The sequence below is a fragment of the Prionailurus bengalensis genome, chromosome E3 (assembly GCF_016509475.1).
Source record: "Prionailurus bengalensis isolate Pbe53 chromosome E3, Fcat_Pben_1.1_paternal_pri, whole genome shotgun sequence".
Taxonomy (NCBI): Eukaryota; Metazoa; Chordata; class Mammalia; order Carnivora; family Felidae; genus Prionailurus; species Prionailurus bengalensis.
In genome coordinates, this window is record NC_057357.1 from 1,527,237 (window position 1) to 1,548,422 (window position 21,186).

A 21,186-nucleotide genomic window follows, 5' to 3' on the forward strand; every position below is an offset into this window, starting at 1 on the left:
CCGGAAGGGAGAGGCCCAGGACGGCTTGTCCCTGAATAGGGTGGGGGGGGGGAGGTGATGCAGCAGACGAGCAAGACGGGTGATGAGGAGGCGTGCCTGGCGGGTAGAGAACAGGATCGTCTGAAGGCGCGGAGAACGAGCTTCCTGGCATTCGGCTCCACTTACGCACACGCTCCAGAGCTTGGCTCAAACCAAGGCTTTGCAGCGACAGGGGCAGGCTTTGCAGTGAGTGTCAGGGCAGGAGCTGGCCAGACACATCTGACTGGGCTGACAGGTCCTCAATTCTAATGGGCGATTCCACGATTAGCGTGTCCGCTGGCCGGCACCGGTCTCTAGCCCTACCCCGGTCAGACAACGACAACGACAGAATTTATAGCCGTGTTATAATCTGGCCCTGAAGGGCTCTTACCTGGTTACCTTTTAACACTGAGAGAGTTTGGCCCACGCAAGTAGCACCAAGAGCAAAGAAGTTTGCTTTGATCTTTCTAAGTTTGCCACCATCGGCGGAGTCTGAGAGTGTCACCCACGTGCTGATAAAGCATCACGAGACGCTTCCTGCCCCGCTGTGGCCTGGCAGGCAGCCGGTGCCCACCGCCAGGAGCTCTGGGTGGCCCGCGAAAAGCTCTGTGCCTAAAGCCTCCGCCGCTCTATTTGACATTATTTGCAGAAAGGCTGGTAACATATGAAACATAAAATACGAGGTTCAATGATTAATCTTAATCCAAAATGTACATTTACCATTCTTGCTACATTTATATTAAGATCTTCCTGGTTGGGGTGCCTGGGTGGCTCCGTCGGTTAAGCGTCCGACTTCGGTTCAGGGTCATGATCTCACAGTCCGTGAGTCCAAGCCCCGTGTCGGGCTCTGTGCCGACAGCTCAGAGCCTGGAGCCTGCTTGGGATTCTGTGTCTCCCTCTCTCTTTGCCCCGCCCCCGCTTGTGCTCTGTCTCAAAAATAAAGATTAAAAAACAAAAACAAAAACCAAGATTTTCTTGGTTGAACAGAGAAAGGAGACGGGCAAAGGGAAGGTGTCTCTCTGGTTGTAGCAAACCCATGCCTTAGAGAGCTTTGATTTTTTATCAAAACTTTACTGTTTAGGGCAATTTTACTAGGTCTGCAACTGAACTGAGAGGGAATGGAGGGAATACCCACACACCCTCCCCGCAGTGACACCCCCACCAGATGGAGCGTTTGTCACAACATGGATGGGATGGACCTACATCAACACGTCACCGTCACCCAGAGTCCCAGTTCCCATGTGGGCTCACTCCTGGGGTGTAGACAGACCTATACTGACACATGTCCTTCATTAAGGCATCACAGAGAGTACCCACTGCCCTAAGACACCCTCCCGTGCCTTGCCTATCCACCCCTGCCCTCCCCCACCCCTACCACCCCCCCACCCCCCGGCACCCACCCGTCCTCTACCGGCTCCCTGGCCCCGCCTTTCCCAGAAGGCCACTCGGCTGGGATCACCCAGGGTGCGGCCTCTCCAGACTGGCTTCCTTCACGCAGTAACCTGGATCGAAGGTGCCTCCGCGTCGTTCTTGGCTTCGCGGCTCCCTTCTTTCCGGGGCTGAGTAACCCTCCTTTGTCTGGATGGCTTCCACTCTTAGGGATATTTTACGTTCCTCTGCAAGCTAACGGCCAAGGCGTGCCGTCTGCAAGCCTGTCTTCAATGCTGATGCCACTTCTTTGCAAAAACAGGATTTGGGTCGTGTGGTTAAGGAGCTTCTGTAACATGCCATTAAAACACTTCATGCTTAAACAACCCCTCCCCTTCCGTTTCTGCTCCTCTGTGCGCTGGCACACCCACACGGCCTGTGCCGTGGACGGCAGGCAGGTGTGAGTCCCACGCCCGCACGTCCGGAGAGGATGGCAGGGGGCGAACAAGCAAGTTGGGAGCCCCTGGAAGGGAAGATGCTCCCTCCCTCCAGGAGACTCAAGCAGGACAAAGGGCATCCCGGCCGATGTGTGAGGGCCGCTCCTTCCCGTGTGATATAATAATTTTTTACTGGATTGGATGCTGGACGTTGTGAACGTCCCTTGTTGAGTGTTGAACTTCACACTCAGGCTCGCCTTTAAAAAGGACTGAAGTTCACTCTGGAGGACACTTTGCTCCTTGTAGAGCTGCGGGATTCTCTGGAGAGCTGTGTTTAAGCTTTGTTAGTGAGGTCTGGAGGGGCCTAAATACCCAAGCACCCCGTCTCTCCTCTTTGTCGTAAACGCTCAAAAACACCTCTCTCCCGACCAGCGAATTAGGACACGGACCAGCGTGATGCACACTCTGGGAGCTGGTCAGCTTGTGGCCTCTGGTTGCTCCTAGCTCGGCCTCAACTGTCTGCACTCTGCACACAGACCTGTTCAGCTCTCCAGACCTCGGGGGCCCTTTCTCAGCGTGGCTCCCCACTCCCCAGCCCGGTCTCCTGCCAATTCCAGCTCCCTCAGGCTTCCGGAAATCCAATCCCGTCCCCTCAACGTGGTCCGGTCATCCTGCGCTGCTAGGAACCCCTTCTGACTCCGGACGGGTGCCCGGGTGAGAACAGGGGCTCACTGCACTCGCTTCCTCCTCAGAGGCCACGGTCCCGCACTGCCTACCGTCCCAACGTCTCAAAACAGCTCATTCTTTTATTTTATCCAGCTTCTGATGGCTTATGGCAAGCCCCCTTACGTTACTCATTCACGGCCAGAGGCGGAAGGGCCTAATTAATGTACAAATACATAGTAACAGACACCGACAGCCTGTGAGTTTGCGACCCGAAGGAGGGGTGAGGCTCACGGGTGTTCGGCGCTCTTCAGAGAAACGGCTGACTGGGGCTGGGACAGCAGACACGGAAACCGGGCCTAGAGAATCTGATCCCACTGAGTTTCTCAGCATTCTGGCTAAAGGGGTAGTTTTAGAACCCAGCCACAGGAATGTCAGTCGGTGGTTCTCAAACGTTTTCTTTCGAGCGGTAGGATCCTTTCTTTAAACAAATCGTATAAAGAGGCCCAACGTCTGAGACACCAGGAGGTCCTGCTCTGACCGGAGAGGAGGTGGGGAAGCCGGTCCTCTGGAACATGAAGGTGCCCCAGGAACAGCAGGCCCCGTGGGGACGGGCGGCGGTCGCACGTGCCATGCAGGTCTTGTCCGCTGACCCCCCATCCGGGGACAGATGGGGCACACTGACCACGGGAGCTTTTCAAGGACAGAGCCAAGAGAAGGGTCAGGGGCCACAGAGAAGCAAGGCAGCGTGCAGAACCGTGGCTTTCCAGCAGTGGGGTGAGACGTGCACCCAGGGGGCTGACAGGAGAGCTCGATTTCACAAGGATGAGTCAGAACTGAGGGGTGGGGGGAGGGGGAGGGGGAAGCCACTTCCTCTGGCTCTGAGCCTCTCCCTGACGAGCCAGGTCGAGCCGGGTCTCCAGCAAGACCTCCTAGGACGTGCCACTGGCGGACGGCCCCAGGCGGAACCACGTGTGCGCTGTCCATCCCTAACCTGTGCGAGCCTCAAACGCTGCGCTCCGCCTGCCGCTGGCACCTCGCTCTCAAAGGACTGGAGGAAATGTGCAGAGAGCTCCGGGCAACGGCCGAGAGGGGCCCAGCTGTCCAAAGAATCAACAGCATTGAAACCATGGGGACCGCGCCTTCACGGTGTCACAAAGTGCCCGAGGGTGAGTGGGGAGCGAGGCTGTGCGGAGGCCGGCCGGCACCTGGACACCTACGATCCCTGCCCCTGACGGAAGAGGCCGCATGGCGGGTCTGCGGACTCCCGTCGATTTTTCTCTAAGGAAGGGCCTCCGCGCAGACGGCATCCGTTCTGCGCGCCCCGGTCTGGACACACACCTTCGCAAGCGCCCAGGACTGCCTGCCGCCGGGGTCGCACGGATGGCAGTGCCGACGTGCACGCTCCCGCGGGCACGGGCGCGGAGCTCAAACGGGAAGGGGTGCCCGGTGGGCGCCCCCCCCCCCCCCCCGGCTCGTCCAGAATGCCAGGTTCCGACACTCGGCCCCAGCCGATGTCTGCGGACTCGAGGCGGGCCTGCAGTGTTTCCTAACCGCCCACTCCTCGCCCGGCCAGCCTGCGGCAGACTGAGCCCCTCGGCTTCCCCAAGGGGAGCATGTGCAGCGATCCTCGGCCACGCTCAAGGGGAGCGTGCGCAGCGATCCTCGGCCACGCTCGTACCCCCGCCGCTCTAGGCCCGGCCTCGGTCTTCACAGAGGTGGTGCTTGCCTGAGTGCTCAGGGTTAGGGTTAGGGTTAGGTCTCGTGAGGACGAGACCCAGAAGGGCTTCGTAAGCGTCTCCAAGAAACCTACTGCCCAGGCACGGGCAGGGGCTCCCGGCTTCCCCCAGCTCGGCTAAGCAGAGAAAATGCACGAAAGGCAGTGTGGGTGGTGTTGCCCGCCTGCCCCCCCACCCCCCCGCTCACCCCCCCCCCCAAGCAGCGCACCAGCCGGGCTGTGCTTCCCACCAACGACGGGCTCTGACGCTTGGCAGCCACGTCGCTCGGGGTCCCAACCATGAGCCGAGTCCCGCTGGCTGCCCTGCTAACCCCTTGGATGGACACGCGCTCTCCCTGTGGCAGCCACGGGAAATGGGGGCCCAGCTGTCCGGGACCGTGCCGGCGTCTGGTGAGGCAGGCCGCCTGGTGAAGGAAGGAGCCCACCCGAGGACAAGGACGACAGACGGCGGGTGTCCAGCATCACGCAGCTCCAACTACGCCCCCCTACACCCCCACTTTACCCAGGGTCATGGGGCGGCTGACCCCAGAGGGAGAAAGCAGGGCCTGGCAATTCAGAGACTGGGCGTCCTCCCTCCGGGGCGCTGCGTTGCACCTCAGGGGTCCCTCTGCGGGTGGGGGCACAATTCTTTGTCACAGAGGAGCAGGGCTGGCAGGGGTGGGGACGTGGGGAAGGTCGACCGCCGCACGCAGACAGCGCTGGACCTGGAGCACCTGGGAATGAGGGTGAGGGTTCCCGGGGTCCCCTCAGCCAGGCAGGCCTCCTGGCTTTACTACACATGTCTGTGCTCTGCGCCATGCCGGTTACCGAGCTGCATTTGCAAATTTAACTAAATGAAAGCTGACCAGACTTGATTTCCTTTGACGTTTCCCTATCATCCCATCCTGGGCACGGACAGAAAAACCTGCAAACGAGTCCAGTTCAGCACTGAGACAATCCTGTTACAGGGCACCAGCCACGTGGGAAGCACGCTCTGTGCCAGTGAGGACCCTGGGCCTCAGAGTGGCCAGACTGAGGCTTAGGCCACCGTGCCTGAGCTCAGGCTTCTCACGCGGGCAGCAGTGGGTGCTCGGCGAGGGTTACATGGGCCAGCGGACGCAACACACTCAGCGCTTAGCAAATGAAGCCTCGTGTGAACGCTCTATAAGGGGAGATTTTTAAATTCACAGGAAGTCTCCACGCATTACAAGACGTCCGCGAGATGCTCTCATCCCTGGCCACGCAAACGCCAGCTCGGGTTCAGTGGACTGAAACCCTAAAAGCAGGGTTCTGTCCCTTATGCTAAGTAGTCGCGAGGGCCGACAGGTGACCACCTCTGGTGCCCTGAGACCTGGCAGCCCCAGGCTCGTCTGTGTCAGCGGGCGGCCTCAGGGCCCTCCAGCTCGCTGTGAACTCAGCAGGGCGTGCAGAGGGGACCCCCGGAGCTACCAGGAGGTCCTCCACGGCCACGGGGCCCAGTGGGGCCGCGGGCCAGCGGGCCACGGGCTGGGGCGAGCAGTCCGCGGCTGTTTTTATGTGACGTGTCTTGGCTATTTCAAGGCTTAGGTTTTTATTTTATTTATTTACTTTTAACTCAAGAAGAAGTTTTAACTTTCTCATGACTCATTTCTTTCAAAATGGTGTCCTTGGGCACTTGCAGCGTCGCAATCGTGCGAGGGAGCGGCCGGCTGAAGTAGGTCTCAGCTCGCAATGGCATCCGCGATGTCACGATGTCATTCAAAACTGTAAGAAGCTAACAGATCAGGATCAAGGCTCAATCCTAAGTCGGAAACAACGCTGGGTGTTAAAGACTTATCCCAAAGAAATTTAACACAGCATTCTCTGTTGATAAACGTGTATATTTCCCAAAACAAATATCTGAAAGATGTGAAGCTATGATCATTCAAAACACCTTCCACCTCGTTTGAAACAGGCTCTGTAAAAACAGACCGTGAAGGGGGGGCCACGCTAGCCGCCACTGTGCAGGTGACCGGAGGGGCGCCCAGTGCCGACGACCCGCGGGCCGCCAGACGCCTCCGTTTCCAGCCTGAAACCAGCCTCTCTCCCCTCCGGGAGGAGCACACGGCAGCTTCCACGGTGCCAGCTGCTGCCATCTGGTTCATTCACGCTCAGAAATACGAAAGATGGCCCTCAGTTTTCAATCTCACAACTTCAAAAGGACTTAAAAAGAAAAAAGCCACCAAGAGGGAGGTACGAGATCAACGAAAACGTGATGTCCCTGACAACCGCATTAGCTGGTGCAAGCAGCCAGGGCCCGCAGGTCCTAGAGGCCCTCCAGACCCGACGCGCGCGCCTGGGAACGCACCTGGGGCCGGGGCGGTTCTGCCAGCCTCTCTCCAGGCCGCCGGGGTGCCGGGAGACAGCAGCTACTCGCGGGGCGGTCAGGCCCTGGGACTGGGGACCGAGGCCATCCCCCCCGCACAAGGGCTGTGGCCGTGGCTGGTCACAGAGCCTGCAGGGCAGGTGCACTCCGGCGGTTTCCACAGTAAAGGGAAGGAGACAGAGGAGACACGATTCATCCCCAGGCAGAGAAACCACTCTGCTTCCTAACGTGCTTGCCCCAAATACCTGCTATATCTTAGATTTAAATTTCTTTCTGCAAATGCCTTTGTGAAATTCCTAGGTTAAATTCTCTGTATAATCTGCACACTACTCTGTAGGTTCGGGAAATTTACCGTTTAGTTTTAAAAACAAGCAAGAGTATTTAAGTTCCAGTAGGTGACGATGGGTCATCATCTAAAAGGTATATAAAACCTACTTAACGATGCTTTCAAACTTAAGAAAGTCGAATCAGCGGGTGAGGAAAAGCAGTTAAGTCTGGAAACTTCCATAAAAATGCATGGTGGGCCTGGGCTCACTGCCACGGCGTGGGCGAAAAGTAGCCGGCAAAAAAATGGTTAACGCCGGCCTCCTCGGGAGGCCGTCCAGCAGAGCACAATGGGCGGCCCTGGGAAGCCTATAAAGCCAGCGGTGCCTCCTCCGAGTCCGCAGCAATGACGGGCGTTCTGGCCGGTCGGCCTCGTGCCCCAGGCAGGCGTCCCCTTGCAGGACCACCGCTCCGGCATTCTTCGACGGGGGGAAGCGAGGCCAGAATCCCCGCCACCCGAGGGAGAGTCTCGGCCGCACCTCCAGCCTGCCGGGAGTGCACCCGCCGAGGCCGGCCGACAAGCCCTCCCAGGGACACGAGAGGGCCTGCGCGGAGCCGGCCTGGGCTGGGGTGGCCGGCTGCATCACAGGTGAGTCTCGGTCCCGGGTTCCCGGTTCTGCGTTCGGGTCGGTGCCGTGGTGGGAGTCTGCGGACCCGCCGTGCAGCCTCTTCCATCATGGGAGGGGAGACCGAGGGCGGGCCTGGCTCGGCGGGCCCTCGTCAGGTGCGGCACGCTGTGGTCACAGCTGGACGCAGACGGGGGCACACAGGCCACCCTGCGGTGAGAGAGGCACTGAGGCTACAAAGCCTCTACTCCGCACACGAACCCGCACCTGGCTCAGCCCCAGCGGGGCTGCGGGGCGGAGGCTTTGCAAAGGTCCTTTCTGGAACGCGTGCCCAGCGCGGCAGTCCCCTGACTCCCCGGCGCTCTGTCACTAGGTTGGTCAAGCGAGGCCCTGCCTCCGGTTAGGACGTTAGCCAGTCAACAAAAACGCTTGCCCGGCGACACGGCCGGGTGGACCGGTGTTCCTTCACAAAGATACACACCCAGCTGGCCTGACAAAATGTGGTTTTAGTTTTCTTTCTTTTTTTTTTTTTTTAATTTTTTTTAATGTTTATTCATTTTTGAGACGGAGCATGAGCTGAGGAGGGTAGAGAGAGAGAGAGAGGGGAGGGGGAACGGGGAGACACAGAATCCCAAGCAGCCTCCAGGCTCCGAGCTGTCAGCCCAGAGCCCGGCGCGGGGCTCAAACCCACGAACTGTGACATCGTGACCAGAGCCGAAGTCGGACGCCCAACCGACTGAGCCCCTGGTTTTAGTTTTCTAGAGCTGGACAGGCAGTGGAAACTCGAACCAAAACGAGACCACGATGACACTCACCTTTACACATCCACGGTCCACTCCGCGAGGGTGCTGTGTCAGTAGCCAGCTCACACTCGTTCCCGCGTCCCGTCATCACAGCACGGTGACAATAAGAGTATTTGTCAAGGATCAGCGGGTTCACGTGCGTGGGAAAGGAGCAGAGGACTCACTTTAAAACCGCCCGCGCAGCCTATGTTGACGACGACGGGAAGCGCGCGCCGAGGGGCCCTCACTGTGTCTTCCTCCGAAGACGGTCGGAAGCGGCCCGGGTTTCCGTGCTCAGAGAGCCAGACGAGTGCTCTGCGTGCTCCTTACAGACAAGTTACCGAGAGAGGCTTTAAACGCTAGGCAGTCACAAGGTCCACGCTGGCACTATCCGCTACACACGACACAACACAGACACAGACGTCTCCACGCCCGCCGGGCAAAGCTGGCCGAACGCTTCTCGATCACTTTCTGACCTGAAGGCCGAGACTGGTCTTTCTCTGCTCTGCTTTTCGGGGTTTCCTTTGGAGCAAGACTTCCGGGCAGGGGTTCAGTGAGCGTCTAGTCTGGTTGGGCGACACTTCGAAAGTGATCCCCGACCGTCTCACAGGGCCAAACAAAAACCCTCGGGAGAAAGACAACTCAAGGCCGTTTTAACGCGCCAGGGCCGGCTTCCTCGGCCTCTGTGGGGGCCCCCGGCCCCGGGAGGCCGGGAGCACCCCCAGCGGTGGCGGCCCAGACACGGCCGCCGACAGCACTCCCCTCCCTTCCCCCCGACTCTCGGGCCGAGCCGGGTCGCGGTGGGTGGCCTCGGACACGAGACCTGTGGGCGGCTGAGGCTTTTTTAACGCAGTTTCTAGGTTACAGACATCACTGCAGAAACGTACCCGCTGTTTCAGGTAGTTTCTCAAAATGCTGACTGAACACTATTTCCTAAACCAGGGACTGTTTTCGGTCCTTCGGGTCGTATCACGAAGAAAGTTCCATGTGGGGGCACCCGAGCGTGGGGAGCAGGAAAACCTAGATCTGTTTTCTGTCGCATCGCGAGAGACTCTGCTCCAGCTTCCTCCAAGCACCCCGGGCCCGCCGTCTTCACAGACGCTGGGTTTTTCCCTTCCCATCTTGGTCCTCCTTCCAACAGCTGCCGAAATAAATTTGATTTCCTCTGCCGGCAGATAGTACTTTTCCTGAGAGTTCCAGACCCAACGGCCGCGTTACTTCATAAGCCTGCTATTCGGCTATTTTTAAGAAAGGCGTCCACCGCGCTTTAGCATGACTCACCGCCCAGGCTCCGGTTCGGACTGAGCGGCCCGGGAGCCCTGGGGACAGAAAATGGGGCACTTTCTGCACTTAACTCCTCTCCCTCAGCTCAGTGACAACCAAATCTCCGAGACGCCAGGACCTCACGTCCCACCCCACCCATCCCCCCGGGCCACCCGCCGCCACGGCGTCCGTCCTGGCGGAGAGCCGTGAAGACTCGAGTCACAGACTCACCGCTCTTCTGTCTCTTTCTCTCAGGTGTGCGGGTGGTGAGTGCCACCCGGCGGGCCTGACCGCAGCGGCCGCCGCCCCCCAGGGGCCCAGGCGAGGCGCCGCCCGTGGTGTGGACATGGAGGGCCTTTTCCGGCTGCCCGGCTGCCCGCGGAACAGACCCGCGCCGCCTCCAGTGCTGCCCGGGAGGAGTTCGGATTTTGCAAACGCCTGGCTCACTTCACAGAGCATCGCCTGTTTTTCCGGAGACGGACTGACTGTTCACGTCGGGTTTCTGTGAGCCGTGCGGCAGACCTTGACAGCTGTGCCCCCGGGGACACGGACGAGACGCCCCCAGCGCCCGTCTCTGGCATGGAGACGCACGCGGCCGCTTACAACGGCACCTCCCCGGAGCTCAACCTGTCCCGCACGCTCCCCGGCAGCGTCCTGGCAAACCAGACGGGCGAGCTCTCCGAGCACCAGCAGTACGTGATCGGGCTTTTCCTGTCCTGCCTGTACACCATCTTCCTCTTCCCCATCGGCTTCGTGGGGAACATCCTGATACTGGTGGTGAACATCAGCTTCCGGGAGAAGATGACCATCCCCGACTTGTACTTCATCAACCTGGCGGCGGCCGACCTCATCCTGGTGGCCGACTCCCTGATCGAGGTGTTCAACCTGGACGAGCAGTACTACGACATCGCCGTGCTGTGTACCTTCATGTCCCTCTTCCTGCAGATCAACATGTACAGCAGCATCTTCTTCCTCACGTGGATGAGCTTCGACCGGTACCTCGCCCTGGCCAAGGCCATGCGCTCCGGCCCGTTCCGCACCAAGCACCACGCCAGGCTGAGCTGCGGCCTCATCTGGATGGCTTCCGTCTCCGCCACGCTGGTGCCCTTCACCGCGGTGCACCTGCAGCACACGGAGGAGGTCTGCTTCTGCTTCGCGGACGTCAAGGAGATCCAGTGGCTCGAGGTCACCCTGGGCTTCATCATCCCCTTCGCCATCATCGGCCTGTGCTACTCGCTCATCGTCCGGGTTCTCGTCAAGGCTCACAAGCACCGAGGCCTGCGCCCCCGGAGGCAGAAAGCCCTCCACATGATCTTCGCCGTGGTCCTCGTCTTCTTCATCTGCTGGCTGCCCGAGAACGTGTTCATCAGCGTTCACCTGCTGCAGCGCACGCAGCCGGGAGCCGCTCCCTGCCAGCAGTCTTTCCGCCACGCCTACCCCCTGACCGGCCACATTGTCAACCTCGCGGCTTTCTCCAACAGCTGCCTGAACCCCCTCATCTACAGCTTCCTGGGGGAGACCTTCAGGGACAAACTGAGGCTGTACATCGAGCAGAAAACCAGCGTGTCGGCCCTGAACCGCTTCTGCCACGCTGCCCTGAAGGCGGTCATCCCGGAGAGCACCGAGCAGTCCGACGTGAAGTTCAGCAGCGCGGTGTAGAGACGGCGGAGCCGGACCGGCGGAGCCCAAACGCTGAGTCGGCCCCGCGGCCAGGCGGAGGAAGGGCTGGGCCGCACGCCACGGCCTGAGCCCGGTCGGAACGTGCCGGACCGTCCGTGCCCCAGCTGCGGGCACACCCGGGCCCCGAGGAGCCCTCACCGCCAGCCACCTTGACTCTGGGCCGTGCGCACAGCGCCGGGGCTCCCCACCCCCGCTCACGGCGGCAGCTCGCGGCGCTGGCGGCTGGGCACGGGGACCAGCGTGCGCTCACACTCCACTCCACACCCACTGTGTCCCGCAGCAGAAGACGTGTCTCATGCCAGCCAATGAAAGCAGAAAGAAGGGGACGCTTTGGAGGAAATCCCTCAGTTTCGAGGTCGATCCGCCGTAAGTCTGCCACCCTCGGGAAAAAAGAAGTCTGGACAGAACACGCCGGGCAGATGTGACTTGGACGGTGTGGTCCGTTCTCCACGTCTGCGGCACGTGGCTTCCTTGTGGTGCGGACAAGTGTGCTCGGGCGAGACAGGAACGGAGAAGCCCTTCTCCCGGCAGCCCGCTCAGAACAGCCGCTCGCCGTCACCGGCTAACTGACCCTGAGCACCCGAGCTGCCTCTACCGGAAGGTTCTTCTCCAACCAGAGCCGCCGCTGCTGTCCGGGTCGCCGGCCCACCACTGCCCGTTTACGGTGTTACCTGCACCCACGCCACCACGGATCGAGACCGCGAGGGGCAGGTCGGGGGGGGGGGGTGGGGGGTGGAGCCAGCGTGCGCGGTACAAAGCTGGCCTCTGGGAACAACGGTGGGGGCGAAGATGAAGGCAGCGTAAACCGTTCGCCCTAAAATGTAGAAGAGAAAACCTCGCGACCGCCAGGAACGGTGAGGCCTTGTCAATAAAACATAGTCACGTGCTGATTCTCAGTGCTCCGGGTTGTTCCCCGTGGATGGGGGGTGGGGGGTGGGGGGCGGGGGCGGGAGGTGGAGGGCGGGGGGCGGGGGCCCCGGCAGCGCAGTCGGTCTTTCCTCATGAGGAAAACACACACCTGGGGCTCACCGCCCATCCTCACTCACGAGGTCAGCATCAACGTCCGGTCACCCGCACGCACCCGGTGTCTCTAAGATGTCAGACACTGCCGCACAACCTCCAGGGGCCAAAGTGAGCTTTACTGCAGACGGACCACATGCCCTGGCTCTTCCAGAAGGTTCTGTACTGTCTGCATCAGGCGTGGAGTCTGTAGTAGCTCAGGGTGCTCCTGAGGCAGCTCGGTGGGGGTGGCTTCCCGTCCTCTGACACGGGCCAGCCTGGGGACCCCGTCCTCTAATGCGCACAAGCTACGGCCCCTGCCTTCCAACGTGGCTGAGGCCAGAGGGGCCCCGTCCATTCATGCTGCCTGGGGAGCCGTGGCCTCCAATGCGGGCTATGACTGGGGACCCCTGGCCCCCAGTGCGGGCTGGGGTTGGGGACACCCGGCCCCCAGTGCAGGCTAAGCCAGGATCAATGTGAACCCTACTCCTCCTGCCCCACATACTCCACCCAGGGGACCGCCTCCCCAGAAAAGTGGGGCCCTCAAGGACCTTCACACAGGCAAGGCTTCCCGAAGGAGAGGTGAGACAGTATTTAGGTAACAGGAAAATGAGCCATCTGTAGTTTAAATGGGTTTTATGGGTGCAAATCACCAAGAGAGAGAGTATCCGTCCCAAGTAAATATTTTCAGTGACCAACTGTGACCTCGCAGAAATGCCGTCTCCAGCACCGAAGTCCCACTTAAGACTCACTTTCTAAATAAACATCCCAAATGCAGGACAGGAAGACCGACCGACAGCTGGGGACGGTTCCCACGAACCAGCAGGTCAGGCGTGTGGAACACCACCGTGGGGTTGCCGCATGAGCCGGCCCGCGGCGCTGTCCCAGAACACCCACCCTACAGCCACGGTGAGGGCGAGGCGGTGATCTAGATGCCGGAGTAACTTCCAGGGAAGAGTCCTCCCTCCGCCCTCCGCCTCCCCAGAACCCGCAAAAGTCCCAAGTCCGCAAAGGGCACAGACACGCCGTTGACACACCTCGTCCTCTAAGAGCCGGGAGGGGGTCTAAGATGCCTTCCCTCCCGCATCCTCAGAGCTCTTTGTGAACAGCTTCTCGGGGGGGCTCTGCCCCCCCCCCCCCCAGGGCCCAGCTGGGGCAGAAGGCACTGCCCAAGCCCCTGGCCTTCATTCCCTGCTCGTCACCAAGTCCCCCCTTTGGCCCCAGTGCTGACGACTCCCAGTTGCAGAGCCAAGGCACAGACGGGTGCCCCAGCCTGGAGCGTCTGAGACGTGCAAGGGGCTCATCAAATATGCACCGTTCCCAGCGTGACGAGCGGTGAGGGACAGGTGCTTGACGGAGTGCAGGGCTGGGAGACCCATGCTGTCTGGCCGTGGTGCTCGAGGACGGGTGGGGAGATGGACGACACACTGGGGAATAAGGCCAGGCCTCGTCTCCGATCCTGCCAAAAAACCCACCATGTACACACTGCCCCCGTTACCCAGAGTCCTGAACCGCTCAAAATCTTCAAGGGTAACGACGTAGCCAGGAACCGACGCCCAGCCCCGGTCTCCAAAACCCACATCCCTTCCTCTACGGCACCCGAGGATCAAGAGGTCAGTCAAAGTCACAGGCTCGACCCTGTCCAGACGGGATGTTCTGGGCAGGAAGGAGCAGAAGGGAGATCCCTTCCAAAGACCTCTGGGCAGGAACCGTGTCTGAGCAAAGCCCCAAAGCATCGGTCAGAGGGGCCTCCGTGAAGGCCTCCGTCCTCGTGGCAGACACCCCGTGAAAGCTGGGAGAGGCTGGCCCTGCGCCCGGAAGCCAACTCTTGCTCCCGAATGGCCCCTCAACAGGCCTTTTGCGCTGGCGCTTGACCGAGGCACAGGTCCAACGGGGTCAGACACAGCTCCTACCTCTAACCTCTGGAAGCTGTGTCCAGATGTGGAAGCTGGCAGCAGAACTGAGGGCCCACTGGATAGTCACTGGAAGCAGAAGTGCAAGGTAGAGGTCCCGACTTCACAAGAAGGAACCCTTACTGCGCCGGAGGCTGGACAGGCGGCCTCTGGAGCCTCTTTTGAGCCGGTGCCAGGGAGACAGTGCAGAGACGGCAAAGCCAGGCAGGCTCTGTGCGCAGGCTACCCGGCCCCTTCGAGCACAGCCCCTTTGCAAAGCATTTGCCCGGGAGCAGAGGCTGATTTAATTATTTTGTCAGGAACGCCACAAGATAAAATCAAGGCGTGGGATTGCTTTGTTGTTTCCTGGTAACCCAGCTCTCCCGGCTACTCAGGCCCTGCAACCCCAGCAAGGGCTCGCAAGGGCCGAGCTGGGAGCCGGCGCTGGCACCGAGTGCGATTTCCTAATTCTCTTTGTGCTTAATAACTGATCCTTGATCATGACCGTGACGCTTCCCAGACCCCGCATCCCCTTGGAGGGGTGGAGGCACCATTACCGCGTCACCGGTGTGTGTCCCCTCGTCTTCCGATGCGGCGTGGCCGAAGCGATCCTGAAACTTTCACATGTATTGTGGGTCGTGCATGTTCGCCAGTGAACCCAGAGTGGTTCTCGGGTGGGCAGTGGGAGGTGCAACGCGGAAGGGAGAAGGGGCAGCAAGAAGGGCCTGAGGGTGATGGAACCGCGGGCGGCCAGCGAACCCCGAGATCTCTGAACTGAGAACACGTGCAGGAGGGCACAGGGGACCATGTGTGCGCGTGGGCGGGCATGTCACATGCACCTCAGCTCCACCTGCTCAAAGGGGCAGAAAGGGCCTTAGCGGCTGGGGGCCCACCGACACCCAAGCCCTCCCCCCAGGAGAAGCCGGGCTCCCCAGATAAACAGCCGACCCAGCCAGAACAGGGAGGTACGGAGTAAGCCTTGCCACATGGTTTCCTGCCAGAAGGAAGAAAAGCTTCAAGAAAACAGCGAAGTCACAGCAAAAGGACACGGGGACCTAGCCGGACGGTTCTCACTGCACCGTGAGCACCAAGACGATTATAAACTACCGAAAGACAAGGACCCGTGCCTCCGCTGCGGTAACGGGCCCGCGTGCACGCACTGTACGTAAGATGAACACGGAATAAACCCGGCGCAGGCGCACACAGGAGCGGGCGAGTGAGCGGAGGGCGCCCGCAGGCTGCCAACCGTCCCAGCGAAGCCGTGCCGTGTGAGAATCCGTAGGGCAGGCCAAACCCAGGACACCCGACGGGAGCAGGACATCTGGCCGCTTTCGTGTGGGGACAGGGGCACCACGCAGCAGAGGGGGGACGGCCCTTAGCTGAGTGTCAACGAGGAGCCCGCGGGAGCAGGGGAGTCCGGATGCGGACTCTGAATAGGGCACAACGTCTCCGTGTCCTCAGCGGGCACCGTGACCTCGATGCGGTCAGGAGCAAACAAGATCCAAAACGGGATCAGGGCATCCATCCCAAATGTCAGGCCAGAGAAAGAGGGGCACCCTTCGCGAGCGCCACGGGCACCTGCGAATGGGAACGGTGGAGACGCCTGGGGTCCCGGAAGCTGCCTTCTGCCGGGACCCGTCCTCGCACACCGCCTCGCCGCGGTGGGAAACGGGTTATCTGGCGTACCTTTCGGTACGCGGCAAGTTAGAAAGAGAGGAACAGAACTGTAGTAAAAAGTAAAGCCCAATTTAGGCGCCAGGGGACGCTGCCCAGGCCGGGCGTCAGTCTCCAGGGTGGACTCTCAGGCCGACGGCCATCTCTTCCGCCACGTACCGCGCTGGGGCACCTTCACGGGGCGAGGGGCTCGGGTCCCTGGTCCCTAGCAAACGGGCTGTTCTCACCGATGTCTGCAACACGTACGTCCTGTTTGTGACACCGAGGCTCGGAGTCGGGTGACGAGTCTGAGCGCCCAGGACCCCGCTCCCCTCCGCACCCCGCTCGTCACCTGAGCCGGGAAGAGAGGCTGTGCTTCCTCACACGACGGATCGGCGGACCGCCTTTCCAGAGCCCATCACTGAGGCCCGGCCGCGGAGCCCGTGAGCACTCCGCCTCCCGGCTTCTGGCAGGGGTGGTGGCAAGGATGGGGGAGGTCAGTCAGCCCAGTGAACACCCCGAACTGGAAGGGAGGTAGGGAGGAGGGCGGGCGGTGTCATTGGTGAGACGCCCGCCAGGTCCCAGCCTCTCCCTGACTCCCGGTGCCCGACACACCACCCCCCTACCCCCTCCCGGACGACCCACAGCCCACACTGCCAGCAAGCCCTCTGGAGCCACGGGCCCAGCCTCTCCCTGACTCCCAGGTGAGGGGGGTGGCCCCGTCTGGGACAGCAGGACAGCGGCGGCGGCACCCGCCCAGGCCTCACAGACACACACAACACGGGCTTCCACCCCCACCCCCACCTCGGTGGCAGCACACGGGCTGGCCGTGGGCGACTTAATCTGGGTCTTGCCATTGTCCAAGGGGGTGGGGGCTCTCATGTGGGAACAAGGGTTTTAAAAGCCAAAGAAACACAAAACAAAAGTGCAGCAGATCTGAGTGTGATTCCAGGCCTTTCTCCCAGGGTGGAATCAATCTAAAACTTATCACAAGAAATCAGCTGTAGGGAGTCCTGGAAAGATGCCAGTTATTCTCAGAAAAGGCAACGTCCTCCAGTCTCTCCCAGGGGGCTGGTCCCGCCCAGTACGAACACCCACTGACAGCAGGTCCCTTGAAGGACAGCACAATGGCGGGCAGCACCTGGATACTTCCCCCTCCTCCTGCCCCTGCCCGGACGGCTACTACCCCTGGCCCCACTCCAGAAGGAGGGGGTCGTGTGAGACCCCACGGCCCCTACGACAGGGCTCTGCAGGCAGCACTTGCTATGTGGAGGGAAGACTGAGGGAGGCTCTCAAGGCCTGAGAGTGGCTGAGCTGCCACCTGGGGCACAGGAGGGTCCTCGGCCCCCCCCAGGAGACACAGCGAACCCTGGCGGCCGACAGGAAGGGGGATACACATCACTTGTGGGAGACACAGCCCCATCCAGGACGCCTGTCTTCAGCAAACGAAGTAGCCTTTTCCTTTGTTGACTAAAAAATGTAAATCACCCCAAAAGGAAGAAAATCAGAGCAGGCCGCTGCAGAGTCCCAGCTCCTCTGAGGAGAGACAGGGCCGAAGGCTCTTGCCCTCGAGGTCATCGCACAGAACTGCCCCAGAGTGCCCTCCATAAGTCCCCCGGGGCTCGAGAACCTGGTCCCAGGGCAACCCCCACACCAACCTCCCCCTGACAACGTGGACATGGCTAGACCTGGCGACACACATAGTGTCCTGTACCTTAAAAACACGGGAAACCTGAAGGTGCGGAGGACGCCCGGACCGGTTTCCGGAAGAAAGCAGGAAATAGGGGAGGGGAACGATGGCACGCAAAAGTCACCAATGTCCTGAGGGCACCTGTCCTGCCCTCTGAGGGCACCCCCACGTCCTGCAGTGAGCCAAGGCCCCAAAAGGCTGTGCTAGTACTCCCCCCTGACACGCCGGTGCCCTGCGCCCCCACATCACCTTCACCCCACCCCTCCGAGTGCACGCACATGCATGCGCGTGCACAGACACACACACACGCGAGCGCACACTATGCCAACAGCAGGTAGTGAACAGGCGCCCTGGGTACTGAGGAGCGCCACGCTCCCTGCCACAGGGGGACGGAGGGACCTGTCTGAGCCTGGGGCCCGGCGAGCCAGCCTCGGGCAGAGGCGGAGGTGGCGCTCGCCAGCGGCACCCCAGACACCCCGCGGGAGCCAGGGAGGCTTCCAGGAGGACGCGGCCGTCCCAGGCATCAGAAACACCCGTTGAGGGTTTGTCAACAGCAGTGACAGCAGCAGCTACGCAAATGTAACAACGAGAGACGCGCCAGACGCAGGAGCCGGCGCGGACTTCGCACCAGAACACCCAAGGCCGCTCCCGACACACCTGCTACCGCGTTTCAAGACACACACGTCACACATGAAAATACGTGCAGGGCACATAAACCTATAAAAAGAAACAGGAAGTGGAGTGAATCCTCCAAAAGCACAAACTGCCCCACCAACAAGTCATAAGCAAGAGCTACTCTGAGTAGCACTGCAGCTTATTAAGGAAACCGAATCCACCGTTTAAAAGCCCCTGAAACGGAACTCTCCAGGCCCAGAGGGTTCCACTACAGAACTTTACCAACATTAAAAGAAGAGCTGACACGAAATACCCTGATTCAAAACCAGGCAAAGACTGTACAAAAAACCCTATAGATCAGTGTTCCTCGTGAACCTAGATACACATGTCCTTGAGATACTGGCAACAGAATTCAGCACCATGTAAACATGACTATCTACCGTGACCACAGGGGAAGGGCTCATCCCAGGGATGCAAGGCTGCTTCGACATTCAAGTGTCAGTCAGGGTCATATACTGTATTCAACAGGCTAACAAGGAAAAAGCAAGTGATCATAACAGCTGGTGCAGAAAAAGCACCTGACGAAATCCAACATCCGTTCATGATAAAAACTGGAGAAAAGCAGGAATAGGGGACAGTTTCCTCAACTTGGTACCAAACATCTACTCAGTGTGGAAGACAGCAGAGGTAAGCTGGACCCACAGTTCCGGACCTGGGTGTGGCCTCCGTCTGAAATTACCAACCAACAGCGGCGCTCGGAACAGCCCCAAGGGAGGCCACGAGGCAGAGCAGGAAGGGTGAAGGCCCTGGGCCAGGACGTGGCCAGGCTCAGGCTACATTCCCAAGTCGCTGGGACTCGCAGATGGGCTGGGAGACAGAGCAGCACCAACAGACAAGCACAAGCATGAAGGGACGCACGCCGTGGGTTCCCCTGGTGAGGAGCCGGAGTCCAACTCGAAGAGACAGAGAGTAGACGATGGGCCAGGGGAGGGGTCTGTGTGTAACGGGGACAGAGTCTCAGTGTGGGGAGATGGAACGTTCTGGAGACAGACGGTGCGGACGGCTGCACAGCTGCGTGAATGTGCTCAGTAACCCAAGCGCGCACTGAAAAGTGGCTAAGATGGTCAATTCTATGTTATGTGTATTTTACCACAATAAGAAGGAATAAATACAAGCATCGCACCTGAGCGGCCAGAGCAGGGGTGTTACCACTGCCCACCGGGAGGAGGCCGAGCAAACAGCTCTGGGAGAGTCTGAAACTCAAGCGGGACAGGAGGGTGAAGGGATCTGAGGCCCACGAGGTCTGCGTGGGAGGCCCGTTCCAGAGCAGTGGCACCTGCGTCCAGGAGACCAGCGCGGACAGAGTGCGGGCGGTGGATGGCCAAACAGCAGGCCCCGGGCCTTCCAGCACAGACGGGCGTGTGCTTACCGAAAGGCCTCGAATCTGGGTCCCTACGGTCTTCGCCTTTTATTCTATTTTCCCTCTGAGTACAAAGTCATCAAAATATTAAAAGCCCACAGTGAGATGCTCATCACACGAAGAATATTACTACAAGCCTGACAAGACTAAGCACTGCCGAAAAAGGGCTCACCGTGAGCTCTCACCTGCTGCTGTGCGAATGTCCGCGGGCCGCACTTTTGAGAAGACAGTGGGGCTGCAGCAGGCTGCTTCTAAAATGGTCCCCACGGTCCCCACCTCCCAACATCCACACCCACGTGTGGGGGCCGGACCTCATGACAAGCTTCTAACAAAGACAACATAACAAAAGCGAGGGGAAACCGCCTCCAGACCGGCTGCAAAAGATGATGACGCCCCCTCTCGTGCCCTCCTTTTCTCTCTCCTTGTGACAGAGGCAGGTGCCATCCTGTGAGCTCCCCACGGAGAGGCCCCCACGGCAAGGCGCTAGGCCAACAGCCGGCAAGGAAGTGACGCCCTCAGTGCACCCGCCAGCGAGGACAAATCCTTCAACAGCTGCGGAGGGAGGCAGGATGCAGATTCCCGCCTCCCTTTGGGCCTTCGGGGAAGACCACACCCCACCTGTGGCCTGAGAGAGTCGAGTCTGAAGACCCACCTGAGCTCTGCCCAGACCCACGTCCACACACACCTAGTTATTTTAAGCCACTAAGTGTTGTAATTTGTTACACGGTAACAGACAATAACGTAGTGGTTTATCTGGTAGAGATGAAGAGCCACGGATCCCGAGACCCTGCAACTCCACGAGTAGGTCCACGGCCCCCGAGAAACGTGTACGCGCCCGGGACGGGACACAGGTGAAAGAATTCATCACAGCGTTGTCTACAACAACCAAAATTGGAATAATGAGTAAACCGTGGTATATCCACACACAGAGAAAAATGAACGGTCTAGAGCCATACGTTGCTGCACAGATAATGCATACAAATAAAGTTTGGCTGAAAAAGTAAAATACCAAAAACTCGCCTCATACGACTGCACCCACACAAAGCTCGAATACGAGCAAAACCGAACTGTGTAACAGGCTGCACACCCGAGAAGCACAGCTCTGGAGAAAAGCAAGGAGGTGATGACGGTAAGGGCCTAAGGTGATGATTTCTGGAGCTGGGTGTGGCTTCCGCTAAGCCTAGCACTTTTCTCCGGCAGGTTTTACAACAAGAAGGGAAGGGGGAGGAGGAACGGGAGGGAAGGAGGCCCACCAGAGCTCTGGCTGTCTGCAGGCGGAAATAAAATGCCCAGCTGCCCCGCTTCAAACCAGAGGCTCGAGCGAGAACTTAGTACCAACGGTCCTCCCATTTCCCAGATTAACACGGTCCTCCTCCCTCAAGCAAAGGAGTCTCGCAAACCCCACCCCACGGCCCAGGCACCGGTTTTTAAAAGTCAACACTAAGCTCACACCGGACGTGAATAACACGAATCGCAGAACTAGAAACTTCAGTCGGGAGGAAAGACGTCTCCCCTAAAGGGCAGACCTGAGAAGGGAGAGGAGGTGTACGTGCGCGGGGGTGGACAGGGCGGAACGGGCTGGGGGGAGCCGGGAGGAGAGGGAGAAACACACCGCCTCCGTCTGCGCCCTGATATTACCGCTTCCCTGTATTTCCTGGCTCCCCGCCGGGGTCACCGGGCGCTGCCCCCACAATCCCCAGGACGTGCAAGGGTCCGGCCTGTCCCCCACCAGCCACCCCATCAAGCTTACGTCAG

General features: G+C 59.9%; 2 protein-coding genes across 2 annotated transcripts in view; one reads left to right on the forward strand and one right to left on the reverse strand.

Moving 5' to 3' along the window:
* CE3H7orf50 (chromosome E3 C7orf50 homolog) overlaps positions 1-21,186 on the reverse strand; it is a 123,233-nt gene that overhangs the window by 62,367 nt on the left and 39,680 nt on the right. The gene's annotated exons all lie outside the window — the stretch shown is intronic.
* Positions 7,060-12,052, forward strand: GPER1 (G protein-coupled estrogen receptor 1). The gene is made up of 2 exons (XM_043559519.1): positions 7,060-7,460; positions 9,738-12,052. The coding sequence occupies exon 2, from the start codon at positions 10,062-10,064 to the stop codon at positions 11,139-11,141; it is 1,080 nt and encodes a 359-aa protein (XP_043415454.1). The 5' UTR covers positions 7,060-7,460; positions 9,738-10,061; the 3' UTR covers positions 11,142-12,052.

What these genes read in the sequence shown, in the direction of transcription:
- GPER1 (XM_043559519.1), top strand. Translation starts at nt 10,062, where the DNA reads ATGGAGACGCACGCGGCCGCTTACAACGGCACCTCCCCGGAGCTCAAC.